The sequence below is a fragment of the Carassius gibelio genome, chromosome A6 (assembly GCF_023724105.1).
Source record: "Carassius gibelio isolate Cgi1373 ecotype wild population from Czech Republic chromosome A6, carGib1.2-hapl.c, whole genome shotgun sequence".
NCBI lineage: Eukaryota > Metazoa > Chordata > Actinopteri > Cypriniformes > Cyprinidae > Carassius > Carassius gibelio.
The window spans coordinates 15,127,647-15,147,649 of NC_068376.1; the positions used below are offsets into that span (position 1 = coordinate 15,127,647).

Below are 20,003 nucleotides of genomic sequence, written 5' to 3' on the forward strand. Positions count from 1 at the left end.
CTTATAACACGTCTTGTTTGCAGTTTGTTTGAGGGCTCATTAAGATTTACTTTCACCCTAACCCTGCTTTTTTGCCTAAAGTAGTTGACTCAGCGCATTGATGCCCATCTACTCAAACTTCTCCAGGGGAGCAGAAGGCTCATGGACTTTCAGGACTGTCCAGCTTTTTGGGTCTTGGGCTATTCCTCAAAAAGACAAGCTGTTTTCTATCCTCAACAGCTGTGTCATTGGATCATAGAGGATATAGATTTAGCTTATGTTTGAAAGGGTCTTTAACCGCCTAAGGTCTTGAGAGCCCACTCCACAAAGGGTATGACTACATAGTGGGCCTTACTCAGGGGAGTTTCTGTTCAAGATGTTTGTTCAGCAGCAAGTTGGACTACACCACATATATGTTTGTACATACCTATAGACTGGACTTGATGAGTTTGCAGAATTTATTCTTGACGGGTAAGCTAATCAAATGTAATCTAGTCATTACATTTGTGTTGACTCTGGAGTTAAGCTTTTTGTCTGCAACCATTATTCAATGTCTACAGCGACTTATTTGGCACACTTAATTCTATGTAACCTGTACATCACATTCACTGCTTCTAACTCTATAGCGACACCAAGTCTGTAGCTTTGCATGAGCATTGCAATTATTTCGCACTTAGAATTTAATTAAATGGCTTTCCCAACTCCTCTCCAGTGGCAACATGAAATAATATATTGTTGATTTGAAATAAATAATTGTTGATCTCAGGGGAAATAGTAGGTCATCCAGGTACTTTTGGTCTATTGTTTCTAATTACTGTGAAGTTAGACATTAAGACACTCTTTTGCCTTACTGTTTTCCCACATACTATACTGTATGGCTGTTAGACTTTTTGAATACATTTTAAGAGTGTGAAGAAGGACTGAAGCTGTGTTACCTGGCTAGATGATTTGGTTTTGCTGCTATGGTTGTTGTTTGTGGAGAGGCTGGCATCCTCATGCACATGGTCCAGGAGCCACAGAAGGAACTCCAAAGCATCGTGTTGAGCATTCCCCTTGAACTGAGAGCCATACTTGGACACAACACTCTAGGGAAGGAGCGGGACATGGTGTCAGACAGATGTTGATCTGGATACAGTTTTAAAACAACTCACATGAAAACTGCAATCATAAAAATATAGTTTATTCTCCTCACATTACCAGATTACCACAGCTGTTCTGATACACTGCCATAACACACTCCTGAAACACTACTCAACCAATAAGAATCAAGCAGTGGCGGATTAGCCATCTGGAGCACCGGGAGTTTTCCCAGTGGGCCACTGTACATTGTGTAAATATAAAGAATGAATGATAGTAAATGTACATAGCATATATCCTTCCATCGGCCCAGACGAATGACCCATGTGACCCACTTGAGTCAAACACTACATCGAAGTCATCGAAAGTGGACAAAGCTCAAAACCTTTCACAATGTGTTTACACCTGTATTTAGTGTCATCCACTTGCAATCGTAAACATCTTTTACCAGGTGTCAACAGAGCTTCATAGTCACAAAACATTTATTATAATATATATAACTATGTATTCCTATTAATATATTTTGGTTTTAAAGGGCTCTTAACTCTTGAATTAATAATATATCACCAATATTCTGAAAACATACAGGTGAGGTATTACTTAATTTGCAGTTTGATTACAGGTCCTGTTATATTTTAAGTTTAAAAACAAAAACCTTCTCAGCTGTTTATGACTCCATAAATTAACTTGAAGAGAACTTTCTTCCACCTTAAAAGGTCACAGTTTTAACTTGATTTGTAGTTAATTAATTCAGGCCTAAAAACTAACATTTATAAAATATCTTGTGTGACTTTGAACAAAGACAGACAACAAGAATCATTTGAATGAAAAGAATTCAGAGTACATTAGCATAATGCCATAATCAGATCATAATAATCTCCTTATCTGCTAATCATATTGGGATTGATCTGGGATAGAAGCGGATTTTGGGAATCACAAAGCTTCAATAAGACCAGAAATATATGGGTTGCTCAGTAATTAACATTCTGCACTGCTACTCTAATAGCACCTCAATTTGCAAATTTCTTCTCTTAAGAAACACACACAAAATAAATATTTATCTGTCCTTTTATATGGTTTCAGTATTACATTAACCAGTTCAAAATTATTTACAAAATGAACAACATTTATCATTGTTATGATGCTTACTCAACTGTATCAAAAGAATAGTGCCCCCCAAAAAGAATATTCAGTCTTCATTTATTCATCCTCATGTCAATCTTTAAATATGGTTGCTCTTTTTTGTAGTGCAATTATAATTCATGGAAATCACCATAAAAGTGGTTCACACAACTTATTCTAAGTCTTCCAAAGCCATACAAAACCTTGTGTTAGAAATCAGCTGTAATTGAGAGAAGTACAGTGTTCTCCAATTCGTGAACAAGTCATGCTTACAATATGAATAATTTCAGTGAAGTTATAACTGGTCTGAATGATTCATTAACAAATCTGCCCGTTCTGGTTCTCAACTCAATGACTTAAAAGAGAAAAAAACGAACATTTTTGTCATTATTTACTCACCCCTATGTTGTTCCAGACCTGTATGAATCCATTTCCTCTACAGAACACAAAATATAATATTCTGAAGAATGTTTTGGTTCCTATTGACTACCACTGTATGGACAACAAAATCAAAAACACTGAGACATTTCTCAGAACAAGGTCATATAGTCATATCAGTTGGGAATGACATGAGGGTGAGTAAAAGACAACAGCATTTTTATTTTGGGGTGTCCTTTTTCTTTAAGGTTCACAGTGTTTCATTCTGGATGTTATTTCAGTCTCAACAGCTCACCTGCAGAACAGGTAGGTACTCTTTATCAATTCAAATGATGTCTGCATGAGTAAAACAAGTCCAAAGTTCCAGAGATGTCCTCTTACAGCAGCTTTGTGACATTTACACCTATTAATGATTGTTTGACCAGGACTGCAGGCTGTAAACTGATAATTCTACTGAGCTGAAATGCAAACAACAACAGGAACATCAGGCTGTATTTTATTTTACATGTATAAACAGCCACTGTAGGTTAACAGGTACACCCTGTAGGTAAGAGACGTACCCTGGGGGATACGGATATTTAGAAAACTGAGTTCAGTTGAAACTCATCTCTTAACAGATTTCAATTCAACCAAGTTAGACTTTCTTCCTCACAACTAGTCGCAAGCAAGTGATGGATCAACAATTAACCCTTTCATACTGCAACAGACTGTTTGAATATCATATAAGTCGCTAAACATAACGGCACAGAGACTTGTAAATTGTAAGGTCCAAAGGTCAAACAGCGGCTAATATAATTTGTGTGAGGTTTAGTTTAGGCATAAATGATTGGTCTCCATTCACTTCCTTCTGAGGACAAACCTCTCCCTTCTCTTACACAAGAATGACAAACAAGTCTAGCAGGTTAATAAGACCTGTCTTAGTTCCATTGCCAATTCACTAAGCAACATGATGAATGAAGGCATTACATAACCTCCGAATCAGCACTGCTAGCAGAGTTTCTCTCCTATTCTTAGGCTTACCAGACAGGAATGTGCCTTTACTACATTCTTCTTTTCATTTTAGATTCGACTAGCTTTTTCCATTTAGACCAGAGGTGTCAAAGGCATAGCCAGTGGGCTGAATAGGGCTCACAGGGGAATCCAATCTGAGCTGTGGGATGATTTGAGGGTAAAAATAAAAAGTTAAAACATGGTGAAAAGCAAGAAAAAATATGTTGTCCATATAGTTTCTTAGTTTGAAATATTCAACGTTTTAAATTTTACTTACAGTACATCAGGACACATTAACTTTTTGTCTTAATTTGTCATTCATTTAATAACCCCCATCACTGTCCCAGAGCCATTTAATTTTTCCCACTTAGTTTTTCCAATTTGTTGCTAAAAGCAATAAGGTAGACATATTAAAGCTGTAAACTTTTGAGCATAATTAATACTACAAAGGTATTTTTAATACTAAAAAGTTGCAAATTTGTAATGTAGGCTCTATATTTAATATAAGTTTTAATTTGGTTTATTTTTCATAAAGCATAAAGCTAATTTTGCACTTTGTTTATTTTTTATTTGCAAGAGATCAAGAGATTAATGTTTTCGTAAAAAATTGTACAGAAACAAAACATTTTTTTGAAAATAATAAGCATGAAGGTCCAGTCATAAACTTCCAGTTGTGCGAAATCATCTCGTACAAAAACATATGAATGAGACAAATTCATACTAATTAGCCATCCATTCCCCAAAATGTCAAATAGTTACAAATTGCCATGAGAGGGTGTTGAGATTGATGCCCCGATTTAGTGGCAAACAGGAAGGAAGGAAAATCAGAGAGCAGGAAAACAGAAAGACAGATAAAAGTCAAGTCTGTCTTGTTTCTCCATATGGAGGACAGCCACTCATTTCTGCTGATCTCCAGACACTGTATTATTCAATTCCCCCCTGACCCTCAGCGACTAAATATCCACTGTGGCCTCTAGATTCATGTCTTTACTGTATTCAATACCAGACCCTGTAAGCAAGACAAGCACTGCATTTGATGAATTATTATTAATACAACTATTAATATTGTTATATCATAATGCAATCTGTTTCTATATGCAAATGCTATTAATTATGACAGAGGAACTCAAATTATATAGGTTATAATATATATTCAGATTGAAAAAGGTGTTGTTGAGAAGTTAAGAGGAATGCATGGAAATGGGAGAGTTATCAGACACCTGTACACACACACACAAGTGGGGACATCCCATAGGCGTAATGGTTTTTATACTGTACAAACTGTATATTCTATGGCCCTTCACCAACCTTACATCTAACCCTAACCCTCACAGGAAACTTTGTGCATTTTTACTTTCTCAAAAAAAGAAAAAAACTCATTCTGTATGATTTATAAGCATTTTGAAAAATGGGGACATGGGTTATGTCCTCATAAGTCACCCTCTATTTGTAATACCTGTGTCATACCCATGTTATTATACAGAGTTGTGTCCTAATATGTCACAAAAACAAGAGCACACACACACCCAAACAAAGACAGACTTTTCAATTTGTCATTAAATACACTGAAGAAATGTTCACAGATTCTGAAATAATGTTACACACTAATTGCTTCAGAAGTACATATACAGTGAAATTCTGGGAGAGGCAGGATTTTAAGAGTTTTTTTATGCATTTGATACTGTAAGCTAATGAGGTCTATAGACCATTGAAACTGTCCTCAGTGCACAGGGTAGATCTGAATGAATGGGAACACCAGGGGCAAAGTCTGTTAAGAATGTGGACTGATGTCTAGCGCTCCTTCTCTCTCTCTATCTCTCTCTCTCTGCACAAGCATTGAGTTACAAGACTGTAGATACTGTTCCTTCAAGGCAAATGCACACAACTAAATAGCTGTGAGCAATCTATGATGGATTTAAGAATTCTTATACTGTTAATCTGTTTGTTTTAAAATGCATAATGTTTAAAAGTAGCATTGTCAGTATGCAACAAGAAAATCTGTTTGCATTATTGTGAAAATAAAACACAAACAAATGAGCCTACCCTTTTTCTAACATAACTCCTTTTGACAATTAAAAACATTCTGCAATCTTGCAAAACCAGTTGGTCGAGTTGTTGACAGGTGATTCACCTGTCGCCTCCTACTCTAAGCCCCTCCCACTTCCACCAAATAGCCTACTGGACTGTAGACTTTTGAATTAGTGATGAGGAAGTCTAGTTATTTCCGTCACTGTGCTAGCTAGCCAGTGAACACACAGTGTGAACTGGACAAGACCGAACGCGTCATAGGTTCAATAATCCCGATTCGGAAACAATCCAGTTCAATCAATGAACGGATCGTTTACAGACAGCTTGAACCGGATTCATAAGACCCGAGTCAAAATAGCTAATTTAACTCGGATCGTTTTACATACTCGTTTATCTGATTCTCTAAATCTTTCTGTCAAATCTACCTGTTGATTATAGCTTCAGTTTAAGTCAAATAAAACGATTCTAATCTATACTGAAAAAAAGCAAATGTTGTTTCAAAGAGGTTAGGCTATCTACACTTGCTTAAATTCGTGTTATGTAAACTGATCAAATCGAAACTCACCTTGAATTCCACCGACAGCTGAGGCGTGTAATCGAGAGTCCATAGCGCCCTGACCAGCGATGCCAGCTTCTCCGTCACCTCCCCTCTGACCTCCTCATTCTTCATCATACCGTTGATCCTCAGCTCATTTAATTCACATTTATACTGCTCCAGACCCAAATACTCGGCCAGAAGTTCCGTGTTACTCAAGCACTGCACCACGGCGTTCATGAAACAGGTGTTTCCATGATTCTTCAGACCCTGAACTCCCGGGGTTTTCTCGCCGTAGCACCAGGACAGTCTTTCTTTGACGGATCCATAAGAAGATGAGGGCGCTGCGGTCTTCCTCGCCGAGTTCTCTCTGTAAGTCCCAGAGTTGTGGGCGCTCAGAGTGGCTCCAAATCCACCATCATCATCCTCCACAACCGCGTCCGGCTGGTCCGCGTCCCCCAAGTTTGCCAAAGTGCCCAAAGTTTTGACAATCCTGCTCATAAAATTTCCAAGCGATTTTAACGATTTCCTTCTGAACAGCTTTCGGGACTTGTGCGTCTTATTCTTGCGCTTGGCCGACTTGGCTTTGATTGTTTGTTTCCTGGTTTCCCTCGGCGTATCCATGTCTAGTCTGTTTTTTCACCCAAACGAGAAAAGAGAAACAAGTGCACTATGGTGTGAAGACACGGCGCTCCCGCCTGTGCGTCGAAAATCTACATCACTAAACCATCACGACGACGGAAAACAGACTGTAAAGGCACCGGTGTCGGCGCAGAGGCTCGTGATGACTAACGCGTCCCCGACATTCCCTATCGCTGATCTCAGCTGCGCTAGTTTCGCTTTATCCATGACGCTCTATACGCTCCTGGAATTACACCAGTCTTAACTCCGCTCCTCAGACACAACTCTTGTTCTCCACACCACACCTACACACGTACTCGTGTGTGCATCACAATTACTGGCCGTTTTTCGCCCGCTCCCTCTTTCTCTGGCTTCTGGCTGGAGTATATGCTTCTGAATGGTAGATACACGGCTTTCTACCCTCCCACTATGAATCTTATTAGCCTGGTTTACTTTGAACATGTATTGGGAGAAATGAAGTTTGTCTACACCTGTAGCTATACCTACATTGCGACGCCATGCTCACCAATAATTTCCCTCCAAACACAAACAAACATTGCATATTTTATGTATTTAAATATCGCTTTTGCGTCATTATTTTCTAATTAACGTCTTCATTCAGATAAAGCCTTCTTTAAAAGATTTTATAAAGCTATTGGAATATTCCTGTAAACATTTAATCTATATATTATTGACTCTGTTCAGTGACCCTTATGTGACCTAAAGATAACTTCAAATGAATTAAAGACATAAAATATGCCAAAAAAAAAAAAAGAAATCTAAAAAAAAAAATCTAAGTTTCTTATTTTAACACACATTTTCACTACCGTGGGGAGCTAGTGTAAGTGTAGATTACATGATAAATATCCTGAGGTTCTGTACAACTGTGCCATCTACTGTTGTGTGCTGTATTTTTAACTACAGACCCATTATGCGCATATAAAGCAAGGAAGAATGAGACCAGATAAACAACAAAGAGAAAACTCAGCACAAATTTTTACAGACTTAGTTTTACCTGTATAATACCAACATGAGACTCTTCAATATTGCTTGTCTTTTCAGACAACCTGTGCAGGTTTATCCTCTGATAGGTATCTTTTTTCACCACACACCATTTCACACACACAGTTTATGACTACTGAGATCAATTTTGAATGGATAGCCCACTGTCTTTGTTACTGTATATCTTTAAATCAAAGAAAAACAAGGTCATCGGATTGTCTGCTCTTTGTCATCTGTGGTGTAGGCCAAGATGTCCAAAGATCCTTAGTGTTAGGGGTTAAAATATTCATTATTGAGTTTGTTCCTCTTTGGTGAGAGGAAATATGGGACAGGCACATCCAGATGCTGGGTTCACACACCGTTCTGTACTTCTCCAAACCTCCACCGCCAGCTCTCTGGAGATTCTCAGGTGATCTACAGTATTAGCTGACAGTGCAGTTGACAAAAAGTCCTCAGAAACTGGGGCTCTAGGCTGATTTATTTCAATGAAATGACTGGAATTGGACTGTTTGATGGTACCTTTAATTCTTGCAAGATTTCAGAACTTAATTTTCAATATAATTATTTGCAAGAAAAAGAAATGAAAGGTAACCATGTGTCTTGGGATTTTCCTGTAGTTTGGAATATTATATTTTAAAATATACTAAATAAATCCAAAGGGCCATACACTGTAAATGTATTTTCACAGACATTGTAACATCATTTTTGTGGCTTCTTAAACCTAAAAAAAGGACAAATGTAAATGTATTTATTAAAAAAAAAAAAAATGTATATCTGAACTGCATTATCACTGATTAGGGTTCTTATGAGGTTTGTGGGTATCTTCACCGTAGGATAGCTCCATCGGCAATGGTGCTGAAAATACGTATATCTGCTGTTGTGACAATTCCTCTCATTTGTGATGCTTCCACTGTGCCCGATGCCAACATGGGTCACTTCTCCATCAGAATAGTCCCAGAGCTTCGGTAACTTGTCGTCTCCACCTGAAAGAGAGATTTGATGTTTAGCATTATAAATGCAGAAAGGGACATGAATTAGCACTAAAAGCAGAAATGTTGGATTAGCACCTCATCAGCTGTGAAACTCTAAATAAAAAATAACTGCTGGAATCAGTTTTAATTCTGGAAGTGTTTATTTAGACCTGGTGAGCAGACATTTATCCAACTATTTCACGAATTATACTTTTCGGCACTGTTATAAACACTTCTTTTTTATATCGTGCCACCTGTTGTTTCTGTTACATCCACCATATGACAGAATGACGACTTTGTGAATTAACTCTATGTGAAGATTACTGAAGGTACCTGTCAGTCACAAAATATTTTCCATCCTCAGAAATGTGCATGCCATTTATAGCTCCAGACAAGGACCATCACAAACCACCGAGTAGCCAATCTGTTCAACAGTAAAGATTGCATTTCAAAAGTCCTATTCTGGTCTAAGAAGGATGCCAATTCTGATAAGACGGCAACACTTAGAATGATGAAGAATAAGACAATGTAATTCATGCACTCAGGTCATTACATCAAAGAACTGATGTAATCACAACAGAAATATCAAGATGCAATTTTTTATAGTGCAACAGAAGAAAAAACAAATGGCTCTAAGCCTTCAGTAGTTTTTGCTCTTGGGTTGTGGCATCTGAACCTGTGTACAACAGATATTACATAAATCTAATTCCTGGTGACCACTAATTGCATTTCAGCAGTAATTGAGATGTTCACTGTTGTGACATGGATTTCCCTTTTTTGATAATTGGATTATTCATTAAAAAAAAAAAAAAAAAAAAAAAAGAAATTATTTTTATTCGTTAAAGTCAGAATGTATCAAACCTCATACTTATGATACTGTGCTGAAAACAAAAGAAAAAAAGAAAAGAAAAAAAGAGTAATGATTTACTGTATGACAGAGTAAATCTAATACGTTTTGAGCACTGTTAGAACAGCAGACAGAGCAGGTCTGGAACGCCTCATTGAGATGGATTTTTCCCAGCAGGCTTTGCGCCAGCACTGGGTATCCGGCATGACCCCAGCATTGTGTCCTTTCAAGTACTGTACCTACGGTGCTGGATTTAGCTGCTTTTCCTGGACAACAATGGACTCACATTTGTGTTTATTTTTCTACAGTCTGGAGTATCAATTACTGTTATTAGATGGTACATATAAACCAAACAGGTTTGTTCATTGTCCAACTGCAGCAATCCTTTATTCAAAATGTTGCACACTGTCCTTTATTAGCATTGTTGAGAATAAATTGTGCTACTTGCCAAAAACATAAGGTCTTGAAATAAAACAGAACAGCTCCATGCTCTAAAATCTTTACTCTTTTCTACAGATAGTAGAATTCTTTCTTCATTCTTTCCTCTTCTTCCTTGTGGTGTTTAGTACACGTATGCTAATAAACTGTGGTCTTTAATATGGGCACCAATGCTGTTCCCTAAGAATAGCAGATGGACTATTTGGCACGAAGTAAAATGATCAGATTCCACTACATCCACAGACTGAGAGAGTTTTCTGTCAGCTTGTTGTTCTGTACACAGTATCTATCTCTGATTTTTTTTCTGTCTACTCTCTCACCTATCTGTCACTCTTTCCTTCTAGCCACATTTCTCTCAAACACATGCCAGTACATCAGTCTAGATCTGTCTAGCTTTGTACCTTTCTGTCAGTGCCACTGGTGATGATCCTCAGGGTGGTAACATACAACAATGAAAAGTGTGTTGGACAACACCATTTGATTCCTCAGAAACCTCGTGGATGGGAAATGAGAAGAACACAGGCAGATCTGGTTAAAGGTTACATCAAACCAAATGTTTTTCACAAAGCAAATCTGCACTTTGCATGTTTGGTTCATGTGAGGGTGGTTGATTTCACTCTTTAACACATGACAAGATTGGGCACAGTGGAATAACTTGTGGGCAAGACCTTTCACTCAGTATGTCTGCATTAAATATTTATGATTTGATGCTCTTCAAACTTACACCAGGTCCCAGATGATGCAAGCTCCATCAGAGCTGGCCGTCACACACTCCTTGTCAACACTCTTGATTTTAATGCAGGTAACTGCGGCTTTGTGCTCCTTCATGATTTCAATGAGCCGATATGATTTCTGGAATATCTCCCAGACACAATGAGATGTCTAGGCATACATTTATTCTGCATTCTACAAAAAAAACAAAAAAAACTGACCCAAAACTTATACAATACAAAACTTTTTTTTAAAAAATCTCAAAAAATAAATACATTTAATCTCAAATCAATATTTCACAACCATATTTTTATCAAGACATATTTGATAAGTGGGATTATGTACAGTTATGTATACTGTTTATTCTAAACCAGCAGCACAACTCTCAAAAGTGAGTTTTTGATGTGGATCTGATGTGCTGTACCTGTCCTCCGCCCCCTCCACTGACAATCCTCGTGCAATCATTGTTCGCTCCTATTATAGCAGTCTCTCCCATACTGTGGGCATTATAAATTATAAGAACTAGAAAATTTTAATTCATAGAAAAAAGTATAATTTAATATTAAGTATAAAGTTATATACAGTATATATATATATATAAATATATATTTAGGATTCAGCATGCCACACTCATATATCATACTGTTAACAGGTGGCAAAGAGCTCTTATATTACTGTGTAGGAGTAAATAAGAGATGAAGGGAGAGGATTTGCACAAATAGATGAAGGGTTTTACTAAGGACTCCAATATAAAGCTTATGTCTCCCTCAAGTGGCAGAAGGAAGGTGCTCACAAAGCACTGAAGTTGTACCACTCACAAAGGGAAGACCACATCCTTTGCAACACTGGTATGGTCACTGATGTCACCCCACCCTCCAACTGAACACTCCTATTACAAATGACTTGTTAACCATTATTAGTCACTGAATGAGAGGAAGGAAGAGAGAAAGAATAAACAACAAAGGAGGAAAACAAAGAGCAAAAGATTAAAAAAAAATAGAAGAAGAGGAAATAAGGGTTGATTCACACTAAATGATTTTGAAATTCCCTCTGGAATTTTAAAAGCCGGATCTTTCTGATGGGCAAATCAAGCTCCCACACACGCAAAGTTCCACTTGAAAAAACACCATGAAAATGTACTGAATTAACATTTGCAGAAAGTGAAAAGCACTTTATTTCAAACACACTACATATATTTGTCGTATATATTTATCTACTTATTTCTGATTGCAAAATACAGTACATGTATTATTTTATATAAATATTTAATAGATTTCACTATTGTGCAAAAGGCATGTTCGATTCTTCACCGAAAATATAAGACAGGTATTTACAGGGCATTATTTGTGTGGAAAATATCAGATTTTCAAACATTGATTCTGCCATTAATTGTTATAATCAAGGGAGAGTTTTGTATGCACAAAAAGGCCTCCAACCGCTTTTCGCAGCTTTTATTGTATTTACTGTATTGTAATGCAAACTTGAGCATATAAGAGACTTCGTATTTATTATTGTGAGATTAAGTGTGAATCATTATACTATGAAACTTTGAGATCAAAAATGAAATGTTTCTTGCATAAGATATTACCATAAAATTGGACTTATTTCCCAGCAGAGACAAAGTTTTCATCATTCAGGTTGGTGTATTTGATGGCGAGGCAGTGGCAAGCACTCTGTTCTGAAGCAGGACTGCCACATATAGCTTCCTCACTCTCAGTGTTCACACTACGGTACTAAAACCACAAAGCGAACATATAGGTAAATAATTTATATTGAAGAGTTTGATTTAAAAATAAAATATAAATATAAAAATATATTATATAAATATAGATATTGTTAAATATAGTCATTGTTTAGACTAGAGGTAAGTCATATCACAATATGGGAAATATCGGAAATGTCATCTCAGTATCACAGCAGTAGAACTTTACCTGACATCAATCCTGTCCATTCAAAAATACCAGATACTTATCATTTGGGGAGAAGCTGAGATTTTCAACCCAAGTTTTATGTAGCACAAAATGTTCATAAATCTCCTTCTTCTTAGTCCCAGATAATAACATCAGCCTGTAGTGAGAAATGGTTGTCTCATAAGGGAGCACTGTATTCCAGTAATAATAAAGCACGTGGTGATATTAATCTATGAGTCAGTAGCGTTGTTTACTTTATTGCACCAGCTCACCTTGAATGTGACCTCTCCTGATGCAATATTGCCCACTTTTGGACACAGAAATGCCAGAGACATTGTTTGTGGGGCCATAGAGGAAAGTTTGTTTCCCACTTCTCACATTCTTGATAATAACAGTGCACCCAAGAGGATAAATCTGATTTTTCTTTTTTGTCTGGGTGCACTTTGAGTCCAGAAAACATTGTATAAACAATGTAACGTCATATGCTGTGGTACTATTGAATTACATCCATATTAGCAAATACCATGAGTACCGTATTGATTTTATAGAGCAAACAAACAAATTCGGTGAGGTTCACAGTTTACCTTACTATTAAAACCAATTAAAGCCTCTTATGCGAGTTGAGGGACTTCTTGTGGGTCTTCTGCCATTTTTTATACCACTTTCTACTCAGAGTTAAAATGAGAAGAAAAGGCTTGTGGCTTCTGGAGCCAAACACACTTTTTCAAGCAACAGAAGCTGTGTTTTTGGATTTGTTTCTTAGTAGCGTAGGAGAGTTCATTTCACTGAATCGATTCATTTGAACGGTTTAGCGATTTGGTCCTGTCCGATCTGATGAGTTGTTTAAATAAACTGTTATAAAAAGTCTTCCCAGGATATTTTTGTTGTGATACAGGCTAAAGCAATTCTTATCTAGTGCACTGTTTTTGAAGGCACTGCCTATTTTTACTCTGAAGTAAATGTACTTTTCAAGTATCTGTAGTTTTTCTTTAAAAAACTATAATTGCCAACATTCAAAAGCAGAGTATACTTTTTACGGCACTACGCTTAATATTAAATACAATTTAATACTTAATTACATTAGAAATCTCATACTTTTTTACTTTTACTCAAGTAAAAGTAATAAAAAAATGTGCTTGAGTACAAGAAAGGAGCCTACTACATTTTTAATGCTCTTAAAAAGATAGTTCACCCAAAAATCTAAATTATGTCATTAACTCACCCTCATGTCATTCCAAACCAGTTTATCTTCAGAACACAGTTTAAGATATTTTAGATTTATTCCAAGAGCTCTCAGTCCCTCCATTGAAAGTGTGTGCACGGTATACTGTCCATGTCCAGAAAGGTAAGAAAAACATAATCAAAGCTAGTAGTCCATGTGACATCAGAGGGTCAGTTAGAATTTTGGTCCAAAAATAGCAAAAACTACGACTTTATTCAGCATTGTCTTCTCTTCCGTGTATGTTTTGAGAGAAAGTTCAAAACAAAGCAGTTTGTGAAATCTTAATGACTTCATGAGTCAAGAACTGGTTGCATCGGTGTTCGGATCACCAGTAGTTCTTTCGGACAGTTCGATTCAATAAACCGGTTGAAGAAAAGTTCAGTCAGTGTACTGTTTGAGTAAATTAATTACTCCAGGATAATGGTTTGTTTGAACTCAGAGGGAGTGTCAGCCACATTAAAAAAGTTAACAGCTTAAGTCATTTGTGGATTAATTCGTATTGGAGACGCGAACCGTTTAAAACAATTCAGAACATCGAATGATTCGTTCATGAACCAGATATCACAAACAGCTTTGTTTTGAACTCTCTCTCACAACAGACACAGAAAAGAAGACAATGCTGAATAAAGTCGTAGTTTTTTGCTATTTTTGGACCAAAATGTATTTTCGATGCTTCAAAAAATTCTAACTGAGCCTCTGATGTCACATGGACTACTTTGATGATGTTTTTCTCACCTTTCTGGACATGGACAGTATAGACGGTAGAAATAGTGATATAAAAACAACCGTGCCTCGTTTTGATATTTAAACATATAAATATAAGGAATTATTGTTAGTAGTAGTAAACGTGCATGACTTAATGTTACTCATGTTTATTGAGCGAAGCCTTCTTGAAAAACGATCAGTTTTAAAATTAGGGCGAGTCTTCACAAATAAATAAATGTATGGGAAACACATCCCACAGTGCAACCACCTGAGCCCAACTTCAGTCTACTCATCACCTTAACTTTAAATGCATTTGTAGATGCACCAAGACCAATATGCACAACAATCTAGCTACAATTCCTTGCGCTCAAAGTTTGGCGTATCTTGCCTGGAACGCTACAAAGTCATTAGTTGAGGTATGAAATAGTGATTACGAGCTCAAAAACCAGCCTGGAACGCAGCATCAGAACTATGGCGACTGACTGGGATGAGGAAGAGGTGGCAAGAGCCAACATGTATGATGGCCCACAGCCATGTAATTTCAAACATGCCAGACGTGAGAGGGCAAATGAGGAATTGCCAAGAACTGATGTCCGCCCAAGCTAATTAAATGCATGGTCCGAGGAGAATGAGTGGAGAGTTGGTGAAGTGTCCTGGTGAGATGCTATCATTTAGCATCGCAGCAATGAGCACTGGAGCTAGTCTAAGAGCAGAAGTGCACAATAACGACACATATATTTTTTACTGTCTGTAATAGCACCATTTTCTTTATATCTAATGGCAGAGATCATGACGTTAGTTCAGATAAGTACCGGTAACCTTTGTCATAGTGTCGTAGAACTGGTAAACTTTGTCTTTGTCATCTAGAAATAGAAGGCATCATGCTATACAGTATATGAGCGTTTTGAGCGTTTATCTCTTCCTCTGGTGAAAAATGTTGTTGCAAACGTAGCCGTGTGTCTGTCTCTGTGTTTGGCAGGTGCTTTGTGTGGGTGCTGTCCCATGGAAACTGCGTTGAAATATTTACACATTGCTTTAGATGTACACTTAATTTACCACCGCCCTGATTTAATTTCTCCCGCATTTCTCTGGTGTAAAAGTTCTCTATTTTCATGTTGTTTAATAATATTCAATAAACTGCTGTTTGAATACTTCCTTTACAATCTTTATTTATTCCAGAAATACAGTCAACAATAGGAGTACAAACATTAAAATAATCTAATCACATAAGTCTACAGCTACACTAAATCTACAGGTTTTTCTTCTGTTCATAATGCAGTAGCACAACAATGTAGTCCTACAGCAGTCAAAAAACTGCTTTAATGTCCTTAGCTTTGGCTCGATGCTTAATGATATTTGGCAGTGTGACCCTCGATATATGTGGACAGTGAACACATTTCCTCCACAGTCTTCACTGTGAAAGAAGCGATGGAACAGATAAAGAGTGCTGGATTCCCCACACCTCTAGAGACTGGATCTTGAAGCATCCCCTGCAGAGAGGTGGACTCTCAAACGTATCACAGTGTTCAGAACAGCCAGCTGACAGGTCAGCCTGCAGATGCAGAGCGTGCCCACCATCACCACCTGCAGGACAGAGACCCCAAATGAAGAGCCGTAAGTAAAGGAGTGTAGCCTGTACACAACATTTAGTCTAAATTAAGGAAGAGGCTGTTTTTCCAAGTAATGTTGATACATACTGTAGGCAGCGTTCCAGCACATTTGCAGGTGAAATGTGTGTTCAGGGCATGCAAATATTAGCCTGAGAGGCAGCCATGTTGTTTATAATAACAATAGGGGATAACTGAGCCCTGAATTACATGCTGATTTTTTTCTAAATTAAATACGGCTCACCAATAAAAAGTGTCTCATCATCTCCTGCCATGAATTTGATGTTTGGATCTGTGCAGAATGATGCAAACTTGCACCTTTGATTCTGAGAGACTCCAGTGGGTCTGTCCACATGAGTGCTCATCAGAGAACATTTGTCAGACATCCCAGAGATCTGCAGCACTGTACGCTGATACCGTTCCACTCCTGGTCGAAGCTGAAAATTAGATTCGATTAAATTATTTGTATATTTGTTATGTACCTCAAATAATTTATCGTACAGTATAGCATGCAATTTAAAGCTCAACAAATCAATTGAATCATATGGGAAATGTAGACTTACTCACAGTGAAAACAAAACACTCTCCTGTGCCAAAGAACTTAAATCCCTTTTCATCACAATTCTTCTGAGCCCAGTCAGAGGACAAGAAAGCCCCACAAATCTGTGTTGCCATGAGGCCAAGCATAAGCAAATCAAAATGTAACAAAATCCTGCAATTTCAGTATATTCTGTAAGATTTTGTATAAAAATAATGCACGCATACATACCTCCTCATCTGCAGTTTTCAACAGTAAAACAGTTGGATCTTGCCCCTCAACTCTGGAATAAAACCTAGGAGGGATAAAAAAAGATACTACAGTATACAATTTATATAATACGTATACTTTTATTCACTTTTGATATTTCTGAATAGGAAGCACAATATTTTAAACATGTACACTGCTCAAACGTTTGGGGCAAATACTTTAAAAAAAAAATATACTTTTACTCAGCAAGGGTGACAGTAAAGACATTTCCATTGTTACAAAAATCTATTTCTAATAAATGTTGTCATTTTTATCAAAGAATTCTGAAAAAAGCGTATCATAGTTTACACAAAAATATTAACAGCACATCTGTTTTCAACTGTGATGATAATCAGAACTGTTTCTTGAGCCACAAATCAGCATATTAGAATGATTTCTGAAGGATTTTGTGACACTGAAGACTGGAGTAATGATGCTGAAAATTGTTTATAAGTATAATTGCTATTATCTATATGTATGTTTAACCAAAACAACAATTTTAGCTAATTAACTCATATTTTAAATGACGAGGTTACTGTATATTAGTATTATTCATGTAATTGTGCCTCTGTAGAATTATATAACTTACGAGGAGAGACTTCTGCCATGAACATTTGTAGCGAATAGCTGCACAGGACTGAATAAAGCAAATCGCTCTGGAATCCAGGCCCAGACCACCCTCATCTCTGTTTCAGTCACTACAGAGGAGCTGAAGGCCCGGAAACCCATATCTTGGAATGAGCTTAGGGGGACAAAAAGGATATTTGTTGCAGATTTGTCGATATCAAAAATACAGTTATAACAGGAATTCAGAACATTTTTGTAAAGAACTAATTATTTATTACAGTGAGCACAAAAAAATGACTTCACAAAACCTTCACCTCTTATTGTGGATGTCCTTATGAATTAGTGCGTCCTTGTTGGCATTGAAGAGATAAGTCAGCTCTTTGCGTGTGGGCAACTGTATACTAAAAGCCCTCTGAAATAGAGAGTCAATAGTACTGTGCCGTCCCACATTCTGCACAAAATTCTTCATGTCCTGTCTGAAGTCATCGACATGGGGAACTCGTGAAGACATGGAGACCTTGTAAAGACTGAGTAGAGCAAGAGCTACACGGTATAAAACTTTGTAGCCCTCCATTAGATAGACATCCAGCACTCTGATGGCGTATGCGAAAGGTAGATCTGCGAAGATCCACATGATCCAGTCAGAGTAGAACTCAAATAGGTTCTGGTGAGAGCTGGCTATTAGCTTCCAGATTCCCCTGCAGTATTTATTGGCAAGGTCGCCAAAGATCATGCATGAGGCATGTGAAGTGAGGAAAGTCCGGTCAATATAATGCTTTAAAGGGTCTGTGTAGGACAGCAGGGAACTAATACTGTGGAAACACTGTGCTTCATCCTCACTGAAGTGTAAGAGTAGCGACACCAGAGCGGACAGAATGGGACAGAAGCTGACATCAGGAAAATGGTGGTTTATACAAATGAGAATTCTTTTAACTGCATTCAGACCTGCTTTATTAAGGCAGTATCTGGGAATTTCCCCATTCTCCATAAACTTTGGGAAAGGGTGCGTGCTTGTTTGAAATTCCCCAAAAATCTTCCCAACTAAGCCATGGTAGGTGTCCACATCAGCGGAGGTGGATGTGCTCTCGATGCTGTGGATGATGTGCTGGTAAGCCTTGGATCTGAGAGTATGAGGCATGGACCAGAATCCTGTACGGCCCATTGCTTTGAGTTCATAATGATCACTTGAGAGGATCTTCCTATAACAGATGGCCGCTTCTGGGTCGATCTTTTCCCAGTCTACATACTGACTGTATTTCATCCCAGAAGAAGAGCTTATCTCCCAGTTGTCCACCTTAGAAATGGTCATCATAGATACACCCTTTAAACTTTCTTTATTTCCTGTAAATGTGGAAAACAATTAATAAAAATAATGACTGAAGCATGACTTGAATGAAAATAATGATATATAACTTATGTTCCAAACCATAGAGGATGTTAAACCCTGTATTATAAATACATTTGTCACTCTTACACTCTTAAAAGATAAAGGTTCTTTATTGGCATCTGTGGTTCCATGAAGAAACTTTCCTTTGCACTAAAGGTTCTTTATGGTGGAAAAAAGTTATTAAGATTATTAAAATTTTCTTCACACAAAGAAAAAAATATCATCTTTGTGGAATCAGCTTATCAACTCATATTAGAGATTTTGTTGGCCTGTATCAGCTGATATTGGATATTTCAATGTACATTTCTACTAATTCATGCTATTTTTATATTAAACTAAATACAACTTCTACAAGTAATAATAAAAGTGAAGTGAAGTGACGTGTGGCCAAGTGTGGGGACCCATACTCGTAATTTGTGCTCTGTATTTAACCCTTCCAAGTGCACACACACAGTAGAGAACACACACACCGTGAACACACACGCAGAGCAGCCTTTTTTTGCTGCGGTGCCTGTGGAGTAGTTGGGGGTTCAGTGCCTTGTTTAAGGGTCTCACCTCAGTCATGGTATTAAGGGTGGAAGAGAGCACTGGTCATTCACAACCTCCACCAATAATTCCTGCCAGAACTGTGACTAGAACCCACAACTTCTGCATTACTGTATATTACCTATATTACCAATAATAATGATAATACTTGAACTGTAAAGGCCTTTTAACAGTAAAAAAAAAATCATATATTAGGTAATTAAACCATATTTTCAAATGACGAAGTTATATGTAATTGAGGTGATAACACCTGTGTAGAAATTACATATAAGGATAGACTTCTGTCATGAATGTACAGAATCGCTTCACAGGATGGAAGAGAGCAAATCGCTCTGGAATATAGGTTACTCAACATAAATTTAAAAGATAGAAAGAAAGAAAGATAATTATAATAATACACTAATAATTTACTAACACTGTTGTAACGTGATCCTGTACACAGTAGTAGTACGTTTTGATGACTATATTCACTTTAAGTTTATACAAATACAAGTTTTATAAGATTAGTTTAATTGGTGGTTTGTCTGTTTAATTATTATTCACATATCCATTTAAAATGTGTGTACAACGATT

The 20,003-nt window shown here is 37.2% G+C and overlaps 2 protein-coding genes and 1 pseudogene across 2 annotated transcripts in view; all 3 read right to left on the bottom strand.

Annotated features, from left to right (window-relative positions):
* The window catches only part of LOC128015103 (ubiquitin carboxyl-terminal hydrolase 43-like), a 24,623-nt gene extending 17,466 nt beyond the window's left edge, over positions 1–7,157 (bottom strand). The window contains exons 1-2 of the mRNA XM_052598798.1: positions 6,140–7,157; positions 863–1,064 (exon numbers count right to left, since the gene is read on the bottom strand). Of these exons, the coding sequence (XP_052454758.1) occupies positions 863–1,064; positions 6,140–6,733 (796 nt within the window). The 5' untranslated portion in view covers positions 6,734–7,157. The remainder of the gene's footprint in view (positions 1–862; positions 1,065–6,139) is intronic.
* Positions 7,158–8,535: 1,378 nt separating this feature from the next.
* LOC128015105 (cilia- and flagella-associated protein 52-like) lies at positions 8,536–13,259 on the bottom strand (annotated as a pseudogene).
* A 2,549-nt stretch (positions 13,260–15,808) lies between these two features.
* LOC128015143 (TBC1 domain family member 24-like) lies at positions 15,809–18,824 on the bottom strand. The gene is made up of 6 exons (XM_052598824.1): positions 17,812–18,824; positions 17,520–17,672; positions 16,913–16,976; positions 16,711–16,806; positions 16,388–16,580; positions 15,809–16,120 (listed from the first exon to the last, which is right to left on the bottom strand). Exons 1-6 carry the CDS (start codon positions 18,807–18,809, stop codon positions 15,948–15,950), a joined length of 1,677 nt encoding a protein of 558 aa, XP_052454784.1. The 5' UTR covers positions 18,810–18,824; the 3' UTR covers positions 15,809–15,947.
* Between the last annotated feature and the right edge of the window lie 1,179 nt (positions 18,825–20,003).

Excerpts from the sequence above, each read along its gene's own strand:
- LOC128015143 (XM_052598824.1), bottom strand. The coding sequence starts at position 18,809 with ATGATGACCATTTCTAAGGTGGACAACTGGGAGATAAGCTCTTCTTCT. Across the intron at positions 17,673-17,811 it reads AAGGACATCCACAATAAGAG|CTCATTCCAAGATATGGGTT; the intron begins GTGAAGGTTTTG and ends TGTCCCCCTAAG. Across the intron at positions 16,121-16,387 it reads TGATGAGACACTTTTTATTG|GTGGTGATGGTGGGCACGCT; the intron begins GTGAGCCGTATT and ends TCTGTCCTGCAG.